The sequence below is a fragment of the Myotis daubentonii genome, chromosome 1 (genome assembly GCF_963259705.1).
Source record: "Myotis daubentonii chromosome 1, mMyoDau2.1, whole genome shotgun sequence".
Classification (NCBI taxonomy): domain Eukaryota; kingdom Metazoa; phylum Chordata; class Mammalia; order Chiroptera; family Vespertilionidae; genus Myotis; species Myotis daubentonii.
The window spans coordinates 131,254,967-131,275,611 of NC_081840.1; the positions used below are offsets into that span (position 1 = coordinate 131,254,967).

At 40.7% G+C, this 20,645-nt stretch overlaps 1 protein-coding gene across 1 annotated transcript in view; it reads right to left on the reverse strand.

Moving 5' to 3' along the window:
* Positions 1-20,645, reverse strand: part of LOC132234859 (putative coiled-coil domain-containing protein 144C) — a 53,970-nt gene that overhangs the window by 246 nt on the left and 33,079 nt on the right. Inside the window, exons 8-12 of the mRNA XM_059696370.1 lie at positions 14,301-14,475; positions 11,744-12,184; positions 8,339-8,445; positions 5,862-5,991; positions 522-803 (exon numbers count right to left, since the gene is read on the reverse strand). Coding sequence (XP_059552353.1) covers positions 522-803; positions 5,862-5,991; positions 8,339-8,445; positions 11,744-12,184; positions 14,301-14,475 — 1,135 coding nt within the window. The remainder of the gene's footprint in view (positions 1-521; positions 804-5,861; positions 5,992-8,338; positions 8,446-11,743; positions 12,185-14,300; positions 14,476-20,645) is intronic.

A 20,645-nucleotide genomic window follows, 5' to 3' on the forward strand; every position in this document is an offset into this window, starting at 1 on the left:
AATTATAAGCTGAACACTTATATTTGTTTTCTTTAGCTTTGAGTCATCAACTCAGAGATCAGCTTTAAGTGTGAAAAAAGCTGAAATTTAAAATAGTTGTCATCAATGTCCACTGAATTAAATCTGAGTTATAAAGTTAATCATTCTTCTATTAGTACGCATGTAATCTGATAATTCAAAGAATAATAGAATCAGTGTAAGATATTAAAAGTTAAAAAATATAACTTAATTCAAGAGTATGGTACAATTTTAAAATCATGTTTTTTACCTTTTCTTCCTAATAGTCTTATTTTACATCAACTGGTCTTAAAACTAAAATGAAGGATCATTTGGAAAGATCAATTTAGTGATAATGTTGGAAACTAAAATAATGAAAAGGAAAAACAAATGCCACCTTCCTTCCAGAAATCTACAAAATAAATTGCTATTAAAGGGAGTAAAGGAAAGGCAAAAATACTGTATTTATCCGAAAGGTAATTTGCAGTGAAATGAATTAAAGCAAAATAAATAAAAAAATTAACCTGTAAAAGTGAATTGACTTTTTCTGCTTTGTCTTCTACATCCCGCCTTGCTCTTTCTTCAAGCTTCTTTTTATAGTCTTCTAATTCACAGATTTCTACCATATTCGTTTCTATATTTCTGAGGTTTACTCTTTCTTGTTTCGCCTTCTTTACTCTATCCTTCAGTTCTTCACGTCTCTTTAGAAGTGCTTCCATTGATAACTCCTGTTGAGGTGTCTTTTCCTCATCAAGACATATGCATTTTGAAGATGACGGTTGCAGTTTTGCTATAAGCTCATCATTCTGCATGAATAAAAGAATATAGTTTGGTTATGAAGGTGTGGACACCAGTATGAAATTTTGCAATGAATTCAGTGGCAATAAAATGTTACCTATACTCTGGTAGGGTCTTAGAATGTGAAACCTTCAATTACTCAGAATCAAGACCAAAGTTAAAACAACCAGGAGTCACAAAAATGTATTTACTGTTGTCATCTTTGCCACACAACATCTCTTCTGCCCTTGATTTTATACTCTTTTTTTCTATGACTGTTTCATGTCTTTCCTCCACAAAATGACTATGCATTGCTCCTGAATAGAAAGTCTCATATCTCTTCCCCCATCTTAACACTTCATAATCTTACACAAAAGTTTTAGGGATATGGTATTCAGATATTCAGGACTGAGTCAACAAATGCCTCACAAAATAAGACTTTCGAAATGAGACTAATTAATTAATCTTATAAATATAGACTCTAATGTCATATGTCTTTTATTGAACTATGAACGTTTGATGCTAATTTGAATTGCATTCCAAAAAGAAATTATTCCCTGCATTACTGAGAAATTACATCTCTCACTGTAAAAGTTTAGCGAGATGAGCCCTACATTTTTTAGAATAAAAAAAAAATGGGGATGGGGGCTTGATCCAATAGTGCTATCTTGAAATTCTTTGTTACTTCCCATACAATAAGAGAACATATTAAGCAAACACAATATCATCAACAAAAACAAACTTGCTGGAATGTCTGTGATCATGACTTGGGAAGAACTACTTTCCTTCAAATACAATGATTATTTGGTAAGACAAGGTGAGGGATGTCGAGTTTTTGAAGCACGTCTCCAGATTCTCTGGCACTTGTCCATGAAATAGGTGCTGGCCTCAGTGCTACCTGGGTTCTGGTGAATAGGAGATGGTGACTGCTGTGTGACTGCTATGTCTGGGTGCCATCGGACTCTCTCCCCAGGGAAGCTCACCCTGGGAACCCAGCCACCATGTTGTGAAGAACGAAGCAGCCCAAGCCACATGGTCATCCTCACACAGGTGTCCAGCTGAGACTGCCCCAGCGAGCGTCCCAGCCAAAAGCCCGCTGCACCTGAGAAACCCGTGAATGAACAAGCCTTTGATGTTTCCACTTCCCAGCTTCAAGTCATCCCAGCTGAAGGCAAGTGGAAAAGCAATGAGCTGGCCTCACTGCCGATTTGTGAACAAGTAAATGCTGCTTTAAGACACGAGGTTTGGAGGTGGTTACTAAGCAGCAATAAGTAACTGGCACAGATACTGACATTAAAAATAGAGTGCTGGTACTAAAAAAGAAACACACACATATGGGAGCACCTCTAAACAGGGACAGGTGGAACCTGACATAATGTAGAGAAGCATGAGCATGAAAACCAAAAGGGCCTCCAAGAAAGGATGAGTGGAGGCCTGATGGCCCCTGAGGAGGCTGACAGCAAGGGCTTCTGGGCAAGTGAACACAATGACACTGAAAGGAAGATGACAGGGATTCTCGCTAGGAAGCAGCTGAAAGTGAAATCGATGAGAAACATAAGCTAAAAATAGACAAATAAATATAAAAGGACCCCATTTACCGGTTTAAAAATATCTATTTCCCGTTTATACCTTCTCCCACATGTCCAATTGTCAAATAATCCTAAAATAAAGAAATGGCTTGTGGGCTAACATCAAATCCAGGGTGTCCAGAAAACATGTTCGAAGGATGAAGCCAAGACTTATAAAACCCTTAAGAGCGAAGAAATATTTATGTGGTGCTTCAAAGGATTTTCAGAATGTAAGAATTTTAACGGCACTGTCCTACAACACCTTCAGGAAGCCCAGGTGAAGAGCTGATCTGAAAACAAGTGGTGAGGTGGCTTTTCTAATGCCATGAACCCCAATAAAATTAACTGGACAGACACTCGAAGTTCCTAAGAGAATGCTAGCTTGGCCTCCTGAAGGGAGACAGAGACAGTACACAATCAAAAGAGCCTGTGGGCCTCAGATGTTCCGCAGGGAGGAAGCAGGCTGTAAAAAGAGCTGCAAGCACAGGCCATTTCTTATGAAAAGGACAGAGCAAGTCTCAGAGGGAACAGCCAAGGGCCACAGAGAAGCACTCCAAGGTCAGGACTAAGCTTTCCTTTCCTCAGTGAGGAGACAGAGAGGATTATGAAATCATTTTAAATCTCAGTGGCAAAACAACTGCAATGCCTTTTGGCACCATTTAAATACAATATCTCTAGCTTACTTCAAGCTTGCTTGTATGTTACACCACAGTGTTTCTCCATAGGAAACAAATTGGCTTTAAACTTTTGAGATTTCAGCCCTAGCTGGTTTGGGTCAGTGGATGGAGCAGCAGCCTGCAGACTGAAGGGTCATGGGTTCCATTCAGGCCAAGGGCACATAACTGGGCTGTGGGCTCAATCCCCAGTAGGGGGCACTTAGGAGACAGCCGATCAATGATTCTCATCACTGATGTCTCTCTCTCTCTCTCTCTCTTTCTCTCTCTCTCTCTCCCCCCTTCCTCTCTGAAATAAATAAATAAATAAATAAATAAATAAATGTGTGTGTGTGTGTGTGTGTGTGAATATATATATATATATATATATATATATATATATATATATATATATATATATATTTTAAAATAAAATAAAATTTGAGACTTCAAGTCAGGCATTTCTAAAGAGGAAAGGCGACAGTCCAGATTTTAATCTTCTCCTCCCCAGGCAGTGACACCTACCAGCGTCTATGAATTATGAGTTAAACACAATGAAGGAAATGGCTAAGTCAGCAGATCCTGTTACTAGGATTTCATGGAAATGGAAGTGAAGTGGGAGGCACTGGGTTAGACGTTGAAGGTTTGAATGCAGAAAATAAAGGAATGGGTGTTATCTTTGTAAGCCTACTTTCCCATCATGTCACAGAGTCAGCAAAACATAAGCTGGCCATAAGCTTTATCAAGAAACAAGAAATCTCCATAAAAGTACAGGTAAAAACATTCCACTACACTGACTTTTTTTTTATTACATAAAACAGCTGGTACTATGCAAGATGACTGGGAAAGATACTCTTAAAATTTGATTTGGTACTGGCATAAGGACAGACTTATTCATCAGTGAAGTAGAAGGGAGAATCCAAACCTTAATCCAATTTCTGGCCAACTGCTTTTTGACAAGGGTGCCAAACAAATAAATCAGATATGAATAGTTTTTTTAGCAAATTGTCCAGGGACAGCTGGATATCCACATGCAAATGAATAAAATTTGACCTCTATCTCAGACCATACATAATAGTTAACTTAAAATGTAAATGCTAAGACTATAAAAGACTTAGAAGAAAACATAGGTGTATATCTTCATGACTGGATTTGGCACCGTTTAAATACAATGTCCCCTCTGCCTTACTTCAAGTTTAGATGTGAAACAAAAAGACAAAAATAGAATAACTGGACTTCATCAAAATCAAAATCGTCTGTGCTATCAGGAAACTCAAAGGGTGAGCTACTGAATGGAAGAAATATCTGGAAATCCTTTATCTAATAAGGGATTTGTATGTAGGACATTTAAAGCACTCTTGTATTCAATAATACAAAAACAATTCAATTAAAAATGGGCAAAGGAATTGAATAGTTTTTCAAAGAATATATACATGTCAAAAGATGGTGAATATCACTAGTCATTAGAAAATTGCAAATCAAAACCAATAATAAGATGCCACTTCACACCCACTATAATGGCCACAATAATAAAAAAAAAAAGTAATGACGAGTGTTGGCAAGAATGTGGAGAAATTGGAACCCTCATACACCATCAATTAAATGCAAATGGTGCAGCCACTGTGGAAAACAATCAGGCAGTTTCTCAAAAGGTTAAAGATCTGATCAATCAATTCCATTTATAATTATATTCCCAAGAGAATGAAAACAATATGTTCACATAAAAAGTTGGACATGAATGTTCATAGCAGAATTAGTAACACCACCAAAAAGTGGAAGTAACCCAAAGGTTCATCAAATGATGAATAGATTTTAAGAAATGTGGTCGCTTCATGCAATGAAACGCTATTCAGCAATAAACCGGCATGAAGTACTGGTGATACGTGCAACAAAAGAGATGTGCCTTGAAAACATTACGCTACATAAAAAAGGCAGTCACAAAGGAGCACCTACTGTGTGATTCCACTGATATGTAATGTGCAGAACAGACAAATCTAGAGAGACTGAGAGGACAGTAGTGTTCCTGAGCGCCAGGAAGAGGGGGGAAGTGGAAGCTGGCACAGGGTGGTTGGTGAAGGGCACTGGGCTACTTCTTAGGGGGATGAAAATTTCCCCAAACTGACTGTGATGATGACTGTGTAACTCTTTGAATACAGAAAAAGGCACTGAACTGCACACTTTATTTATTTTTTAAATATATTTTATTGATTTTTTGCAGAGAGGAAGGGAGACGGATAGAGAGTTAGAAACATCGATGAGAGAGAAACATCGATCAGCTGCCTCCTGCACACACCCTACAAGGTACATGCCCTTGACCAGAATCAAACCTGGGACTCTTCAGTCTGTAAGCCTACGCTCTATCCACTGAGCCAAACCAGTCAAGGCTGAACTGTACACTTTAAATGAGTGAACTGCATGGTATGTTCATTATGACTCAGTAAAGCTGCCACCAAAAATTTTTTGGACTTGGTGCTGGTGCCAGGGTTCAAGACATAGAGCAGTGGTTCTCAACCTTCTGGCCCTTAAAATACAGTTCCTCATGTTGTGACCCAACCATAAAATTATTTTCATTGCTACTTCATAACTATAATGTTGCTACTGTTATGAATCATAATGTAAATATCTGATATGCAGAATGGTCTCAGGCGAACCCTGTGAAAGGGTCGTTCAATTACCAAAGGGGTTGAGAATTGCTGACATAGAGAGTTAACAGTAGGCCCTTTTTATAGAAAAGTGACAAAGAAAAAGCTGATACCAAGTCTATAAAATTAACAGAAAAACCTATATTTCACTACTTAAAGCATTGAATGATATCTATTTCCCCAAATTAGGTGAATTTTAGGTCACAAAACTGATTTAAAATTACCTTCTGTTTTGGCTTTTCAGACTGAATTTCCATGTCAGCTGGACTTGGTTTTGAATCTCCAGGGAAACTAAGGTCTTCATGATCACATTCATTTAATTTCTTTTTTATAACTTTTAAATGTTCCTTAATTCTGAAGAAATACACAAAATGGGTATGTCAAATTCTTTAAGAATAAATATTTAATTATTATTTAAACAGATATTATGTTTATAAAATCATATAAAATAAGCAAATCTATAAATTATGATGCTATCATTTGTTCTAATCTAATATTGGCTGAAAGCATACTAGCTAAATTATAATCTTCTGTAAATAAAATGAAAAAAGTCATGACATATGTGATATGGATATATAGTTAATATTGTAACTATATAGAGTCCTTATAAATAAGTTATTAATATTCATTTGACTATGTTAATATAAAACATTAATCTATTATTAAAGATCAACTAGGAACCAGAAATCAGTATCCAAGGTGAAAAAGAAAACCATAATTACATGTGAATGTTTTGAAAAGACACAAAAATACCTTTTGGTACCTACTGACAATAGTCTACAAGGAGGAAGAAAATTACCAACATCAAGGATATCATTCAAAACAGAAGGAGAAGCAGGAAAGAAGAATCTCTGAAGTGTAAGTGGAACGGGAAACCAGAAAGAGGTAGGGGTTTAGAAGAAGGGAAATCAGAGAGATAATGTGAAATAGTCTCTTCAAGACTGTTTTAAGAAGAGATCTTTGCTAGCACAATGTTAAGAAAATGAAAGGGTTATAATATAGAGAAAGACAGTAAAGTGAGAGGAAACACACTGAGAGAATCAAGGAGCAAACTTAAGAATTCAGCCAATAAGCAGAAAGGAAGCCAGGTGGGGGCTCCCCAGACATGGGAAAGATGCCATTGTGTTTCTATGAGTGATAAACACAGGATTACCCAGCTTCTTCTTTAAATCATACAAACATTTTGTATTTGTGATATCTCTTATAACTAAAAAAAGAGAAAGAAACATAAGCCAAATCAAGATAATTACTGGCATCATTAAACAGTGACACAGATAGGCTTAGTTATTAAATTACTAGAGGTATGGTGCACGAATTCGTGCACAGGTGGCATCACTCGGCCTGGCCAGTGATTGGGGCTGATTTTGGCCATCTTGCCCAGTCCCAATTGGGGCCGATAGGAGCTGGCCAAGGGGAGGGACTGTGGGAGATAGGCCAGCAGCGGGAGGTTGGCCGTGGGAGTGCACTGACCACCAGGGGGCAGCTCCTGCATTGAGCATCTGCCCCTTGGTGGTCAGTGGGTATCATAGCAACCAGTGGACCAGTTGTTCAGACAACCAGTAGTAACAGTCACTTAGGCTTTTATATATACACTAGGGGCCCGGTGCACGAAATTCGTGCACTGGGTGTGTGTGTAGGGGTTAGTGTCCCTCAGCCCAGCTTGCCCCCTCTCACATACTGGGAGCCCTCAGGTGTTGACCCCCATCACCCTCCAATCGCAGGATCGGCCCCTTGCCCAGGCCTGACGCCTCTGGCCTAGGCGTCGGGCCCGGGCAGCGGGGACCTGCAGTGGCAGCGGGGGGCGCTGTGATCGCGCGGGCTCTGCCCCTGCCCCTGCAGGATGCCTCTGTCTGAGGCGTCCGGCCCGGGCAGCGGGGACCCGCAGCTGCAGCGGCCCCACGATCGTGGGCTCTGCTTTAGGCCCAGGCAAGGGACCCCTAGCTCCTGGGACTGCCAGCTTTGACCTTGCCCAGCTCCCATCGCAGGCTCCACCCCTACTTCCTGCTATCAATGGCCAGGGCGGAAAAGGCACCTGATTCTCCGATCATGGCTGGGGGGCAGGGCAAACGTGGCCCCAGGGCTGCCTTTGCCCTGCCCCCCAGCTCTTAGCTCCCCCCTGGGTTTCCGATCACTGTCAGTGGCAGGGGGGTTCTTCCTGCTTTCCCTTTCGCCTCCCTGCATTGTGCCTACATATGCAAATTAACCGCCATCTTGTTGGCAGTTAACTGCCAATCTTAGTTGGCAGTTAACTGCCAATCTTAGTTGGCAGTTAATTTGCATATAGCCCTGATTAGCCAATGAAAAGGGTATCGTCATACACCAATTACCATTTTTCTCTTTTATTACTGTTGATAGATTTGAGTGCAGAAGGGATGCATACTATGAGAAGAAGGGAATATCACCAGAGAGAGCAGATATGTTGCAGAATTAAAAATTCAAGGTAGATATGAAAAGAACAATTGACAGGATATGCAAAGGCATCCTCATTATGGTTTTAGGAATCATAAAAGAGTAAGTACAATATCATGGCCCTCAATGAAGTTTCAGATTGTGCTGTGTGTTTCTCCAGTAAGTTTTTAAATAGGATAATTTAATTATAGAAATTACAGAGGAAATAAATTTGTATTTCAGTTTTAATAATGTAAAATGACAGTTAAATCTTAATTCATGGCAGAAATGCTCTGAAATATTAAAATCTTACCCGGTAATCTCTTTTTCTAAATCACCAATTTCATTTTCTTCTTGCTGCAACCTCTGTTGCAGAAATATGTTTAAGTCAATATATTTCTTTAACTCTTCTTTTTTGTGCTGAAACTTTGAAAAATATTTGAAAGAAAATTATTTTTAAAAATCTAGAGACTTATTCTTCTTTTTAAAAAAATATGATTTCTAATGAATTCATGAATAACATGCGTAGACAAGTTTATAAAAGGTAGTAGACAGGTTTATAAAATCTAGTTTATAAACTTGATGCCAATAGGACAGATTTCAAAAATAATGACTTCTTACAGCACCTTAAATTGATTTTGCATTTTCACCACTTTCTTTCTGGAAATTAAATTGCCAAAGTTGGTGAAAACAGAGGTTTTGATATAAAAAATACTAAGGGCTAAAATATATTTTAAGGCTACATTGACCTTTTAGTTTCTAAAGATGCCCTAGATACATTTTCATCAATAGTTCAAGATATTCCAGGTTCAATTAAATCACATCTTACTAAGGTAATCTTTGAAAACTTCCCATGCAGTCCCCATTACCTTATGGTGGTAATCTGACTTTAGGATGAGGTAGAATCTCATTCTCTGTAAGCTTTCTTTCATAGGTTTCATTTTCTACTTTTGTATTAAACACTTTCCTCTTTAAATAAAATGTCTTCTCTATATTACATAAAAACATAACTTTTACTTGATTTTTGTAGCTTTTTCTGTCATCCTGTTGTCCCCATCCATTAAAATATAACATTTTTTAATGCAAGGTCTCACCCACATATCCATATTTTCACCATTCAATCTTATTTATTTTTTTTTACATAAGAAGCTGACTTTCAATCCCATAATTTCACTAAATTTTTTTGAGAGTCATCTTATTTTAGTCCTTTAATGCTTCACTTCTCAGCAGCGACTGATAACAGTGATCACATACCCACTGTCCCTACAGTCCCTCAACTGCACTTCATTTCTAAACAGTAAACATGATGTACAGTCTTCTACTCTGTTTATTGCTTTTTTATTCATTTATTTTTGTTGGTTTTGGGGGGGAAGGAAGTGGTACCATGTTTATTTTTCTTCACCCTGCTGAATGCCACAGACTAGAACTACATTGAGGTTGAAGGGAGATGTAACAAGTTTAAGAAACTCAATACCTGGTTTTATAACTTGATGACCTTTGTTTTGAATACTTAAGCTAAAGATAAGGACTAGAGATTATGTACTTAGCATAAGAAAATAAGTATATAATCAATACAACCAAAATTATGAGGAATTTCAAAAGGACAGAAAGATAATAGCATCTAACAAAGAATCCCTAAAAGACCGAAAGCTGATAGGATCAAATCCCAGACATACACAGAAGAGGAATACTCTGAAGAATAAATTAGGGGAGCTCCAGTCCAGCAGTGGATAGAGACAGTGGTCACCAAAGACAATGGGGTGTTTTTTTCACCTTTTAGTATGGAAAATTTCTAACAAACAAAAGAAGGTAAGATATTATATTGGCCTCCCATAGGTTCAGCGCCCAGGTTCACAATTTTATTTTTAATTTCTTTTCTACCTTCTTTTTTATTTTCTTTCCATCACGATGTATCCCCACTATGGCCTTTTCCATCTCCACCCAATTCCATCACACACCTGGAAATCACCAGTTGTCCATGTCCATGAGTTCTAATTTTTTCTCTTTTTGCTCCATCCCTACACCATCCCCCAACACCACCACCATGAGCAGCAGACAAGTACCATATGATTTCACTCATACATGGAATTTAATGAACAAAGTGAACTACCAAGCAAAATAGAAACAGACTTCCAGAAAGCAGTCTATTCCCTTCTTAAAATTCTCTCAGAGATCCTTCAATCTCAACACTTCAAACCAGATTCCCTAATCAACATTTTCAGCCTTAACCCCGTTACTGAGATCATCTGTACTTTTCTTTCTCCCTTCTTGCTCCTCATAAACAATATCCTCAACCACACACTCATAAACCATGAGTGACCTGGATTGCCCTTGTAGATTGCTAAGCTTGTACGTTTTATGTTGATTCTTATTGGCGTTACTTTGAGTGTACTACTGCTGTGTTCTGAGTTTGGGGGCACCTTCACCGTTAGGATGTTGACCAGTATTTTCTGTCTTGTTTGCCTCTTATAATGCAAATGTTTGTTTGCAAGTGGCAGATGATCAATTATTTGCCTTTAAAAATAATAAATTCTTATTTCATAAAGACCTGACCAATAAAAGTCTGAAGTTCTTTTCACATGTTATCTCAATTATATTGTTTGAAGGCTTGGGAAAGCTAGAGCTATCTTCTTCTTGCCAATGCAGACTCTTTACCTCAACACTGTGTTGAACAAATATCTGGGTTTGAATTCCAAGACTGCCAGTGATATAAAGTATTTAGTTGTATCTTAAAAATAGTTAAGCTCCAATGTGTTCAATTTATACAAAGATAGGTACACTTATATCAAATAATATCCCCCACAGACAAATTAAGACATAGAAAGATAAGATTATCTCTTGGGAAGAAAATTAAGACAATGAAAAATTCAGGGCTAAAGCATTCCGCACAAATGAGATGACAAGTGCAGAAATGAATGAGGTCAGTGAGAGTTGAAACAGAGAATGCTTCATGGAGGGGAGATTGGGAGCCAGGTCCGAATAGATATAGGATGAGGCAGGAGGGAAAGAAACTGAAAAGACAGAATGGACAGCATGAGTAAAGGCTGAGAGATGCTGAAATCAGCCCAGTTATCTCAGAGGATAAAAATCTGATGAAAAGAAGAGAAAAACCTATGTTTACACAATGACTTGTACAATAGTGCTCATAGTTGAATTACTAACAGCCCAAAAGTGAAAACAATACAAATTTCCATCAATTGATAAATGGATAAGTGGAAGAGCCACGTGATGAAGTATTGTTTGGCAATAAAAAGAAATAAATAAAATATTGTTATGTGCCATAATATGGACATACTTTTAAAATATGACATTAAGGGAAAGAAGCCAGTCCAAAGGACTACAGCTTCTGTGATTGCATATATATGAAATATCCAGAATAAGCTAATCAATAGAGACAGAAATGAGACTGGTTTTTGCGAGGAACTGGTAGTTACTGCTAAGTGGTGTGGAGTTTGTTTCTGGAGTGATAAAAATATTATATAATTGACTGAGGTGATAGATGCGCAACTCTCTGAATATGTTTAAAATATTGAGTCATATAATTTAAATAGGCAAATTATACAATGTGTGAATTATATCAATATTTCTAAAATATCCATTAGTGGACCTAGATTTAATTTTTTTAGTTGTCATTTGTGGATGTACATATTACAATGATCTGAACATTTTCAGGCTTTCATAATATTTCCAAGTGAGAGAAAATGAAAGATATGCCTACTTCAACTGGTATGTAGAATGACCTTCCCGTACAAAACCATTCATCTCTTGCTCTCTGGAAAGTAAGTTGTAGGTCTTCTTTTGATGTCTGACAACGCTCATGATCCTGTTCAGCGGTAGCCAGTCCAGACCGGTATGATTCAACTTCTGCTTCCAGTCTTCCTCTCTTTTGTTGTTCATCCTCCAGTTTACTGTTTAGCACAGTATTCTCAGCTCTCAGAACTTCAAGCTGCTTATTGTGTTGAAATACTGTTTTTCTTAATGTCTTTTTAAGACGGTCATTCTTTACTTTGACAATTGAAATTTCCTCAAAACATTTTTTCCCCATTTCCTGGACCTGATTTTCTGCTGTGTCTATTTCTAGTCTTAGCTTGGCATTGTCATCCCGCAACATGCAATTTTCATGCAATAGACTTTCTTCTTTGTTAGAACTCTCAGAAACCTAAATAACACAAAGGAGACTTTTAGCTACAACATTGAAAAACATGCCATGGTAGCTTCTGAAATTAAAGAATAACTATGATTATAATTTTAAAAATTGCAATAAGTAGGTATCCCTTGGAAAAAATAGAGTTAGATCCAATTCTCTTTTTCCAAGCACATCATCTCTAAATTTCAAAAATTTAATATACAATTATGAATTTTTAAAATGAAAAATATCACAAGAGAATTATAAGAGTCTCAAATTGGAAAGGGTTTTCCTGAATCACCACAAATCCAGAATGCATTAATTGATTACTAACTCTTTCTACACTTAAAAATTGAGATTACAGTCTGAACACACAGCTGCTCCAAGGTAAGAGTATTAACCCTCCATATATTAGGATAAACTAAATTTCCTAAAATTTTTCCCCCAATATTATCCCATAGATATTCTATTTTTCTAATACATTCCTAGACAGTTATAAAGACTACCTCCATGAACAACTGATAACCAAGCATTTTCCTAAGCACTTCTACATCCATCAATGACCTCATTCAGTTATCACAATCTGGAATGGAGGGGTTAAAAAGATAAACAAGTTCAGGATTTTCCCCAGGTTTTCAGACTCCACAATTCGTGCTCTTGCACCAGTCCATAGTTCCTCTCCAGTGTGGATATAAAAACACAAAAGAAGCCTATGTTTCAAAAAACAAATGATGAATAAGGTAAAATGTACAGAGTCGTCTTAGAAAATCATGAGTTTTTTGTTGCTGCAATAACTTTCATTTCTTATTCATGATGTTTAAAGTAGTATTAAATGTGAAATGTGTGTAGGGGGGTGGTGGGAAGGAATACACTGAACTACTTTACTAGGAATAAGATACTTATCAATAAGTTGTCACTAAGTATATATTACAGCATGCCATTCTCTTCAGAAGTCCCTTGTATTAAAATGGGATACTACTTAGAACAAATTGTTACTTTTCTCAAAAGTAGAAGAATGACATCTAAAATATCATCTTTGAACTGGTTATACCCTCCTCCATTCCATCAGTGGAAGTGAAAACTAACCTCTCTATTGATATATCAAGGAAATAAAATCACTGCCCAAATTTGGAACATCTGTTGTTAGTAACAATATCTTTGAGATCATGACAACACATTGATTCCTACGGAAAATATTAGAAGCCTCCCCTTAAGATGAGGCCATTGTGAAGTCACTGCTTGACCGTTGGAGACAAGTGGATTTTAATTAACAATATCATTTTATCTAATGGACCCAAAATGTCACCCCTGTCTCACACACACACACACACACACACACACACACACACACACACACGCACACACACACAGACACACTTTCTAAATCCTCCTTAGTTTTCATATGTACAGTATTGTTTTTTTAAAATATATACACACCCATGCATACTCACACACATTTAAAAATGACTAAATAAACTATCTCAGAATTCATTTTCTTATAAGCTATTTCTATCTCCTTTGGTTTGCAAAGGTGTTTGGTCAGAATTCCATCTTGTAATATTCTGGCATTCTGTTCTTGAGAAAGTTGGCTCTGAGTGTAATCTCACTCTTCTACGACCCAAGGACACATTTCATTGAGTTTTTGGTCTCATACCATTAAAATATAACCTAAGCTTAAGAGCAGTACCTTAAACAAACTGTGAAAAGGAAGTAGCCTGTTTTAGACAGTGATTTTTCCTCTCCATGAAAAAGTCAAATTTTAAGTGATTGCCAGATTTGTCATAGAGCAAACATACAGTATTCTGAAATAAAATTTCTTTATGAACATTTGAATAGTTCCATCACAGTCTCAAGCAATTTAGCCTGTATGTTAACATTTTTTAAAAGCCAAGGTTAACATTTATGTTAATGAATAAGCTCAATTTATTTTCCATTTCTTCATTCAGAAAACATACACAGAGCATCTGTTACATGCCATGACTAGTAATAAAATAATAATTTTAGTCATAAATGTCAAAGTTCAGATTTTGAATGAGATGACATTTTTTGATTTGCTTTAAACATAATAATATACATTAAAATTAAAGGGATATAAATATTGATGAAGTACTGTTAGAAATAAGAGATTTTTTCCCAAAGATAATTTTACCTCATTCTCTGTTATAATCTCCAGTGTGATGTTTTGTGTTCTAATAGTGGTTTCAAGTTGTGGGTTCATTTCAACTTTTTTAATAGAGTGCTCTTCCTTTCTTGACTGCACCCTATTTTTTTCACATAACAGATCAGCTTCTCGCCTCCTCCCTTTTTCTTCTCTTATGGTAGATCTGCAGGTAAATATAAGCAAAGCTGTGACCATCATAAGAGAGCCTGTCACATTTACACCAGAGGCAAGAAGCACAAACTCTTGCAAGGGGCTCAGCCCTCGCAGCCCACGGCTTCCTCCGGAAGGTCGTCTGGACGGTCATTCTGCTATTTGGTCTAATTAGCATGTTAGCTCTTTATTATAGAGGATGATGTCTGCGTAAACCTCATGGTAACCACAGAGCCAAACCTCCAGCAGATTCACAAAAGATAAAGAGCAGAAATCAAACCACACTATGGAAAATCTTCAGTTCACAGAGCAAGGCTTCAAGAGAGGAAGAATGGAACAATGGAACTACAAAACAGCCAGAAAACAACAAGATAGCATTGTAAGTCATTACCTGTCAATAATTACTTTGTAAATGGATTGACTTCTCCAATCAAAAGGCAGAGGATGACTTGGGGTAATGAACACACAATGCAGTGGACAGAGAGTGTGCTATAGAACTGCATAACTGAAACCTGTATAATGTTGTTAACCAAAGGCACCTCAATAAATTCAATAAAGAAAAAAGGCATAAAATGTCTATATGGATTATAATAAGAACCAACTATATGCTGCCTACAAGAGACTCAATTCATTCATTTTTTTTAAAACCTTTTAATCCTCACCCGAGGTTATGCTCATTGGTTTTAGAAAGAGGAGAATGGAAAGAGAGACAGACAGACAGACAGACAGACAGGGAAACATCAATGTGAAGCAGCCAATGTATTCATTGGCTGCCTACCATTCATATCCAGACCAGATATCAAACTTGACTGGAAATCTACCTATAAACTTTTGGTATAATGGATGACCCACCAATCAACCTAGCCACACAGACCAGGGCTCAATTCATTCTTAAAGATACTTAAAGGCTCAACACGAAGAGATGGAAAGGATATTCCTTGCAAATGGGAACAGTTGTAATTATACCGGTATCAGACAAAACAGAATTTAAGCCAAAAACTGGAACAAGAGACAAAGAAGGTCTTTTATAAGGGGGTTACTTCATAAAGAAGACATAACAATTGTAAATATGTATGTACTCAACATTGGTTACCCTAAAATATTAAACAAATACTAACAGAACTAAAGGTAGAAATAAACAATACAATAATAGTAGGGGGAATCAATACTCTACTTTCAGCAATGAAAGATCATCTAGACACAAAATCAACAAGGAAATGTTAAACTTGAACAAAACTTTAGACCAAATGGACATAACAAACATTTATAGAACAGTCATACATATTTTATCACTGTCTCAAAGAGATAGCTGCACTCCCATGTTCACTGCAACCTTATTCACAATAGCAAAATTTATAAATTAAGTGTTCACCAATACATGAACAAATAAAGAGGATGTGGTATGTATGTATATATGTTTGTATGTATGTGTGTATTATATATATGAATATTCATGTATATGCATATATAATATATGTGTGTATACATACACACAAATATATGTACACACACACACACACACACACACATATATACAAAGGCATGAGAAAGAAGGAAATCCTACTGGTAAGGGCAGAAATAGAATAGTGGAAAATAATTATAATTATAACAAATATTAATCATGCTCTATTAACCGTGATTGTTTTGTTCTGATTAAAGACAGCATATTATCATCTGTCTGGGAATTCCCCCCAGCTCCCTTAGACTTGAGAGTTAACCTGGAAATGTGGTCCATCTTCCTTAACTGCCTATTATCATGGAAAGATTATTAACCTTGTTGGTGAAACTGGAGTCCCAGCCTGCATTGGTGTAATCTGTAACCATTATATCCAATTTTATTTCTTTTGCCTACTTCCCCATGCCTGTAATATCCGTTTTTATTGTTTTTGAATCATACCCATTCTTATTTTTTTTTTTGCCTCCTTAACCATGTAATCTTTGTCTTACTACCACATATAAGTTGGCTTTAGGTGTGGGAGTTGCAAAGCAGATTTTCTTGGATGATCTGCTGCTCTCTCATATTGCCAGCATTATTGGAATAAATGTCATATATCTTCATATATGATTAAACCCTGCCTGATGTAGAGCATAGTGATTATAGTTAACAATACTGTATTATATACTTGAAAGTTGCTAAGGGAGTAGATCTAAAGATTTTGACCACAAATAAAGAATTGGTAACTATGTGATGTAATGGAAATGTGAACAAAGAATCCTGTGGTAATCATCATCTACACTAATAAAAGAGAAAAATGGTAATTGGTGTAGGACGCTACCCTTTTCATTGGCTAATCAGGGCTATATGCAAATTAACTGCCAACTAAGATTGGCAGTTAACTGCCAACAAGATGGCCGCTAATTTGCATATGTAGGCACAATGCAGGGAGGCGAAAGGGAAAGCAGGAAGAACCCCCCTGCCACTGACAGTGATCGGAAACCCAGGGGGGAGCTAAGAGCTGGGGGGCAGGGCAAAGGCGGCCCTGGGGCCACCTTTGCCCTGCCCTCCAGCCATGATCGGAGAATCAGGCGCCTTTGCCGCCCTGGCCAGTGATAGCAGGAAGTAGGGGTGGAGCCAGCGATGGGAGCTGGGCATGGTCAAAGCTGGCAGTCCTGGGAGCTAGGGGCCCCTTGCCTGGGCCTAAAGCGGAGCCCACGATCGCGGGGCCGCTACAGCTGAGGGTCCCCGCTGCCCGGGCTGGACGCCTCAGCCAGAGGCATCCTGCAGGGGCAGGGGCGGAGCCCACGCGATCGCGGCCCCCCCGCTGCCACTGCGGGTCCCCGCTGCCCGGGCCGGACGCCTAGGCCAGAGGCGTTAGGCCTGGGCAGGGGCGGAGCCTGCAACCGCAGGGAGCTGGGGGTCCCCTGCCCAGGCCTGACACCTCTGCCGGAGGCCTCAGTCCTGGTCAAAGGGCCGATGCAGTGATTGGTGATCAGAGGGTGATGAGGATCAACTCCTCTGGCTGAGGCATCAGGCCTGGGCGGGGGCCTGGGGGTCCCCTGCCCAGGCCTGATGCCTGGGCCAGAGGCATCAGGCCTGGGTGGGGGGCGGAGCCAGGGATTGGGGGGGTATGATGGTCCCCTTGCCCAGGCCTGAAGCCTGGGTCAGAGGCGTCAGGCTTGGGCGGGGGGTGGAGCAAGCGATCAGAGGGAGATGGGGGTCCCCTGCCCAGGCATGATTCTTGGGCCAGAGGCCTCAGGCCTGGGCGGGGGTTAGAGCCAGTGATCAGGGGGAGATGGGGGTCCCCTGTCCAAGCCTTACACCTCTGGCGGAGGCGTCATGCCTGGGCAAGGGGCCAATCAGGCGATCGGAGGGTGATGGGGGTCTACGCCTCTGGCCGAGGCATCAGGCCTGGGCAAGGGGCAGAGCCAGCAATCGGAGGGGTCTGGGGGTCCCCTGCCCAGGCCTGACGCCTGGGCCAGAGGCATCAGGCCTGGGCTGGGGGCAGAACCAGTGATGGGGGGAAATGAGGGTCCCCTGCCCAGGCCTGACGCCTCTGTTAGAGGCGTCAGGCCTGGGCAAGGGGCCTATCCTGCAATTGGAGGTTGATGGGGGTCAACGCCTGAGGGCTCCCAGTATGTGAGAGGGGGCAGGCTGGGCTGAGGGACACTCCCCTCCTCCCCACACCCAGTGCACAAATTTCGTGCACCGGGCCCCTAGTCCTATCTAATAATAGACAAACATGGTAATTAACCATACCTCTGACACGCTGCCCATTGGCTAATCAGGGCGATATGCAAATTAACTGCCAACCAAGATGGCGGATGGCAGCCAGGCAGCTGAAGCGAACAGGAGGCTTGCTTGCTCCAGTGATAGAGGAGCAAGGGGCCTGCCACTGCCGGCCTCTGAGCTGCACTCTAAAAAACAAGGTTGCTATTATAGAAGCTAAACAAACCCCAGAAACCTGCTTTCAGCCAGCTGGGCCTCAGAGCTAGAGCTGCAACAGTGTTTCAATTATAGAAGCCAAATAAACCCAGATCCCTGCTTTCAGCAGCCGAGGTCTCAGAGCTGGAGCCGAGCCACAGAACTAAATCTGGCTCTCAGTTCCAGTGACAGCCATAGAAGGAAAATAAATCCCAGAATAAAAAAATAAAAATAAAAAAAGGAGAGGTTGGAAGCTTCAGTCCCCTGCCAGCCTGAAAACAGCCCTCAGCCCCTCACCCAGATTGGCCAGGCACCCCAGTGGGGACCCCCACCCTGAAGCGGGTGTGACCAGCTGCAAACAGCCATCATCCCCCTCACCCAGGCTGGCCAGGAACCCAAGCGGGTCCCCCACCCTGATCCAGGACACCCTTCAGGGCAAACCAGCCGGCCCACACCCATGCACAAGGCCTCTATCCTATATAGTAAAAGGGTAATATGCAAACTGACCCTAACAGCAGAAGGACTGGGAATGACTGGTCACTATGACACACACTGACCACCAGGGGACAGACACTCAATGCAGGAGCTGCTCTCTGATGGTCAGGGTGCTCTCACATGGGAGGAGGTCTGCTCAGCCACAAGCCAGGCTGATGGCTGCCAGTACAGCAGTGGTGGTGGGAGCCTCTCCTGCCTCCTCAGCAGCACTAAGGATGTCCGACTGCAGCTTAGGTCTGCTCCCTGCTGGCATGTGGACATCCCCCGAGGGCTTCCTGGCTGCCAGAGGGATGTCTGATTCCCATCTTAAGCCCAATCCCCCAGGGAGCGGGCCTAAGCCAGCAGGTGGTCATCCCCTGAGTGGTCCCAGACTGCTAGAGAGCACAGGCCGGGATGAGGGACCCCCTCTCCCCCCCAAGTGCCAAAATTTTTGTGCACCGGGCCTCTAGTCCTATCTAATAATAGACAAACATGGTAATTAACCATACCTCTGACACACTTCCCATTGGCTAATCAGAGCGATATGCAAATTAACTACCAACCAAGATGGTGGCCGGCAGCCAGGCAGCTGAAGTGAACAGGAGGCTTGCTTGCTCCAGTGATGGAGGAAGCCAAGGTTCCCCACCTGCCACTGTCGGCCTCTGAGCTGCACTTTAAGAAGCAATGTTGCAATTATAGAAGCTAAACAAACTCCAGAAACCTGCTTTCAGCCAGCCGGGTTTCAGCCGGCAGGACTGCAACAGTGTTTCAATTATAGAAGCCAAACAAACCCAGATCCCTGCTTTGAGCAGCTGATGTCTCAGAGCTGGAGCCGAGCCTCAGAGTTAAAGCCAGCTATCAGCTCCAGTGACAGCCATAGAAGGTAAATAAATCCCAGAATAAAAAAAAAGAAGAAAAGGAGAGGTTGGGAGCTTCAGTTGCCCGCCAGCCTGAAAAGGACCCTCAGCCCCTCACCCAAACTGGCCAGGCACCCCAGTGGGGACCCCCACCCTGATGCAACAAGATGACGACTAATTTGCATACTGATGGCGGGCAGCAGCGGGCAAGGTGCCTGTGAGATGACAGTGAGAGGGCGGAGTGGTGATGCCCTGTTCCCACGGAGGTCAGTGCAGCTATGAGATCACCTCTGGGGGATTAATGCAGGTGCTGAGGCAGGAGCAAGTGCAGACAGACACACCTGGTGGGCACGGGTGGCCCTCTCTGAGATGTCTTCGGTCAGCGTTCAAGATCAAGAACCCAGAGGCGGAGAGGAATTCCATCCTCTCAGTGAAACAGTGGGATAGTCGGGGCGACTGTAGAGGAGGAATGTGCACTTTGGGTTCCAGCACCCATGAGTGAAGGCTGCCCTGACTGAGCCTCAGATGCTTTGGGCCTAGCGCACTCCTACCGGGCAGTGGGTGACAGGACGTGCTTTTCTGAATTAATGAGAGAACACGTTGATTCTCCTGCTGCCCACGAAGGTGGAAAGTGAAGTGGGGAGACGTGGGGAGTGAGCGAGGTTCCCTGTCTGGGGGTTCCAAATCTGCTGTTGGTTTCTTTCACCGCTGACTAGAGATATACAGGGTGTCCCCCCAAAATGTATACACACATTGAATACCTACTAATTCCAATGGTTTTAAGCATAAGAAAGAAACAACAATGGAGCTGTCATCTGCTAAAAGTGTGGGCACAAACAGGTAGTTCGATATTCCCTGAGGGGTCTCAGATTGGAGAGGGCGAAGGCCAGACTGAGGGCCCCCTTCCCCCCTACCCCAGTGCAAGAATTTTGTGCACTGGGCTATTAGTAATATATAAAATGCCAGGGACATCACGACCAAACAACTGGA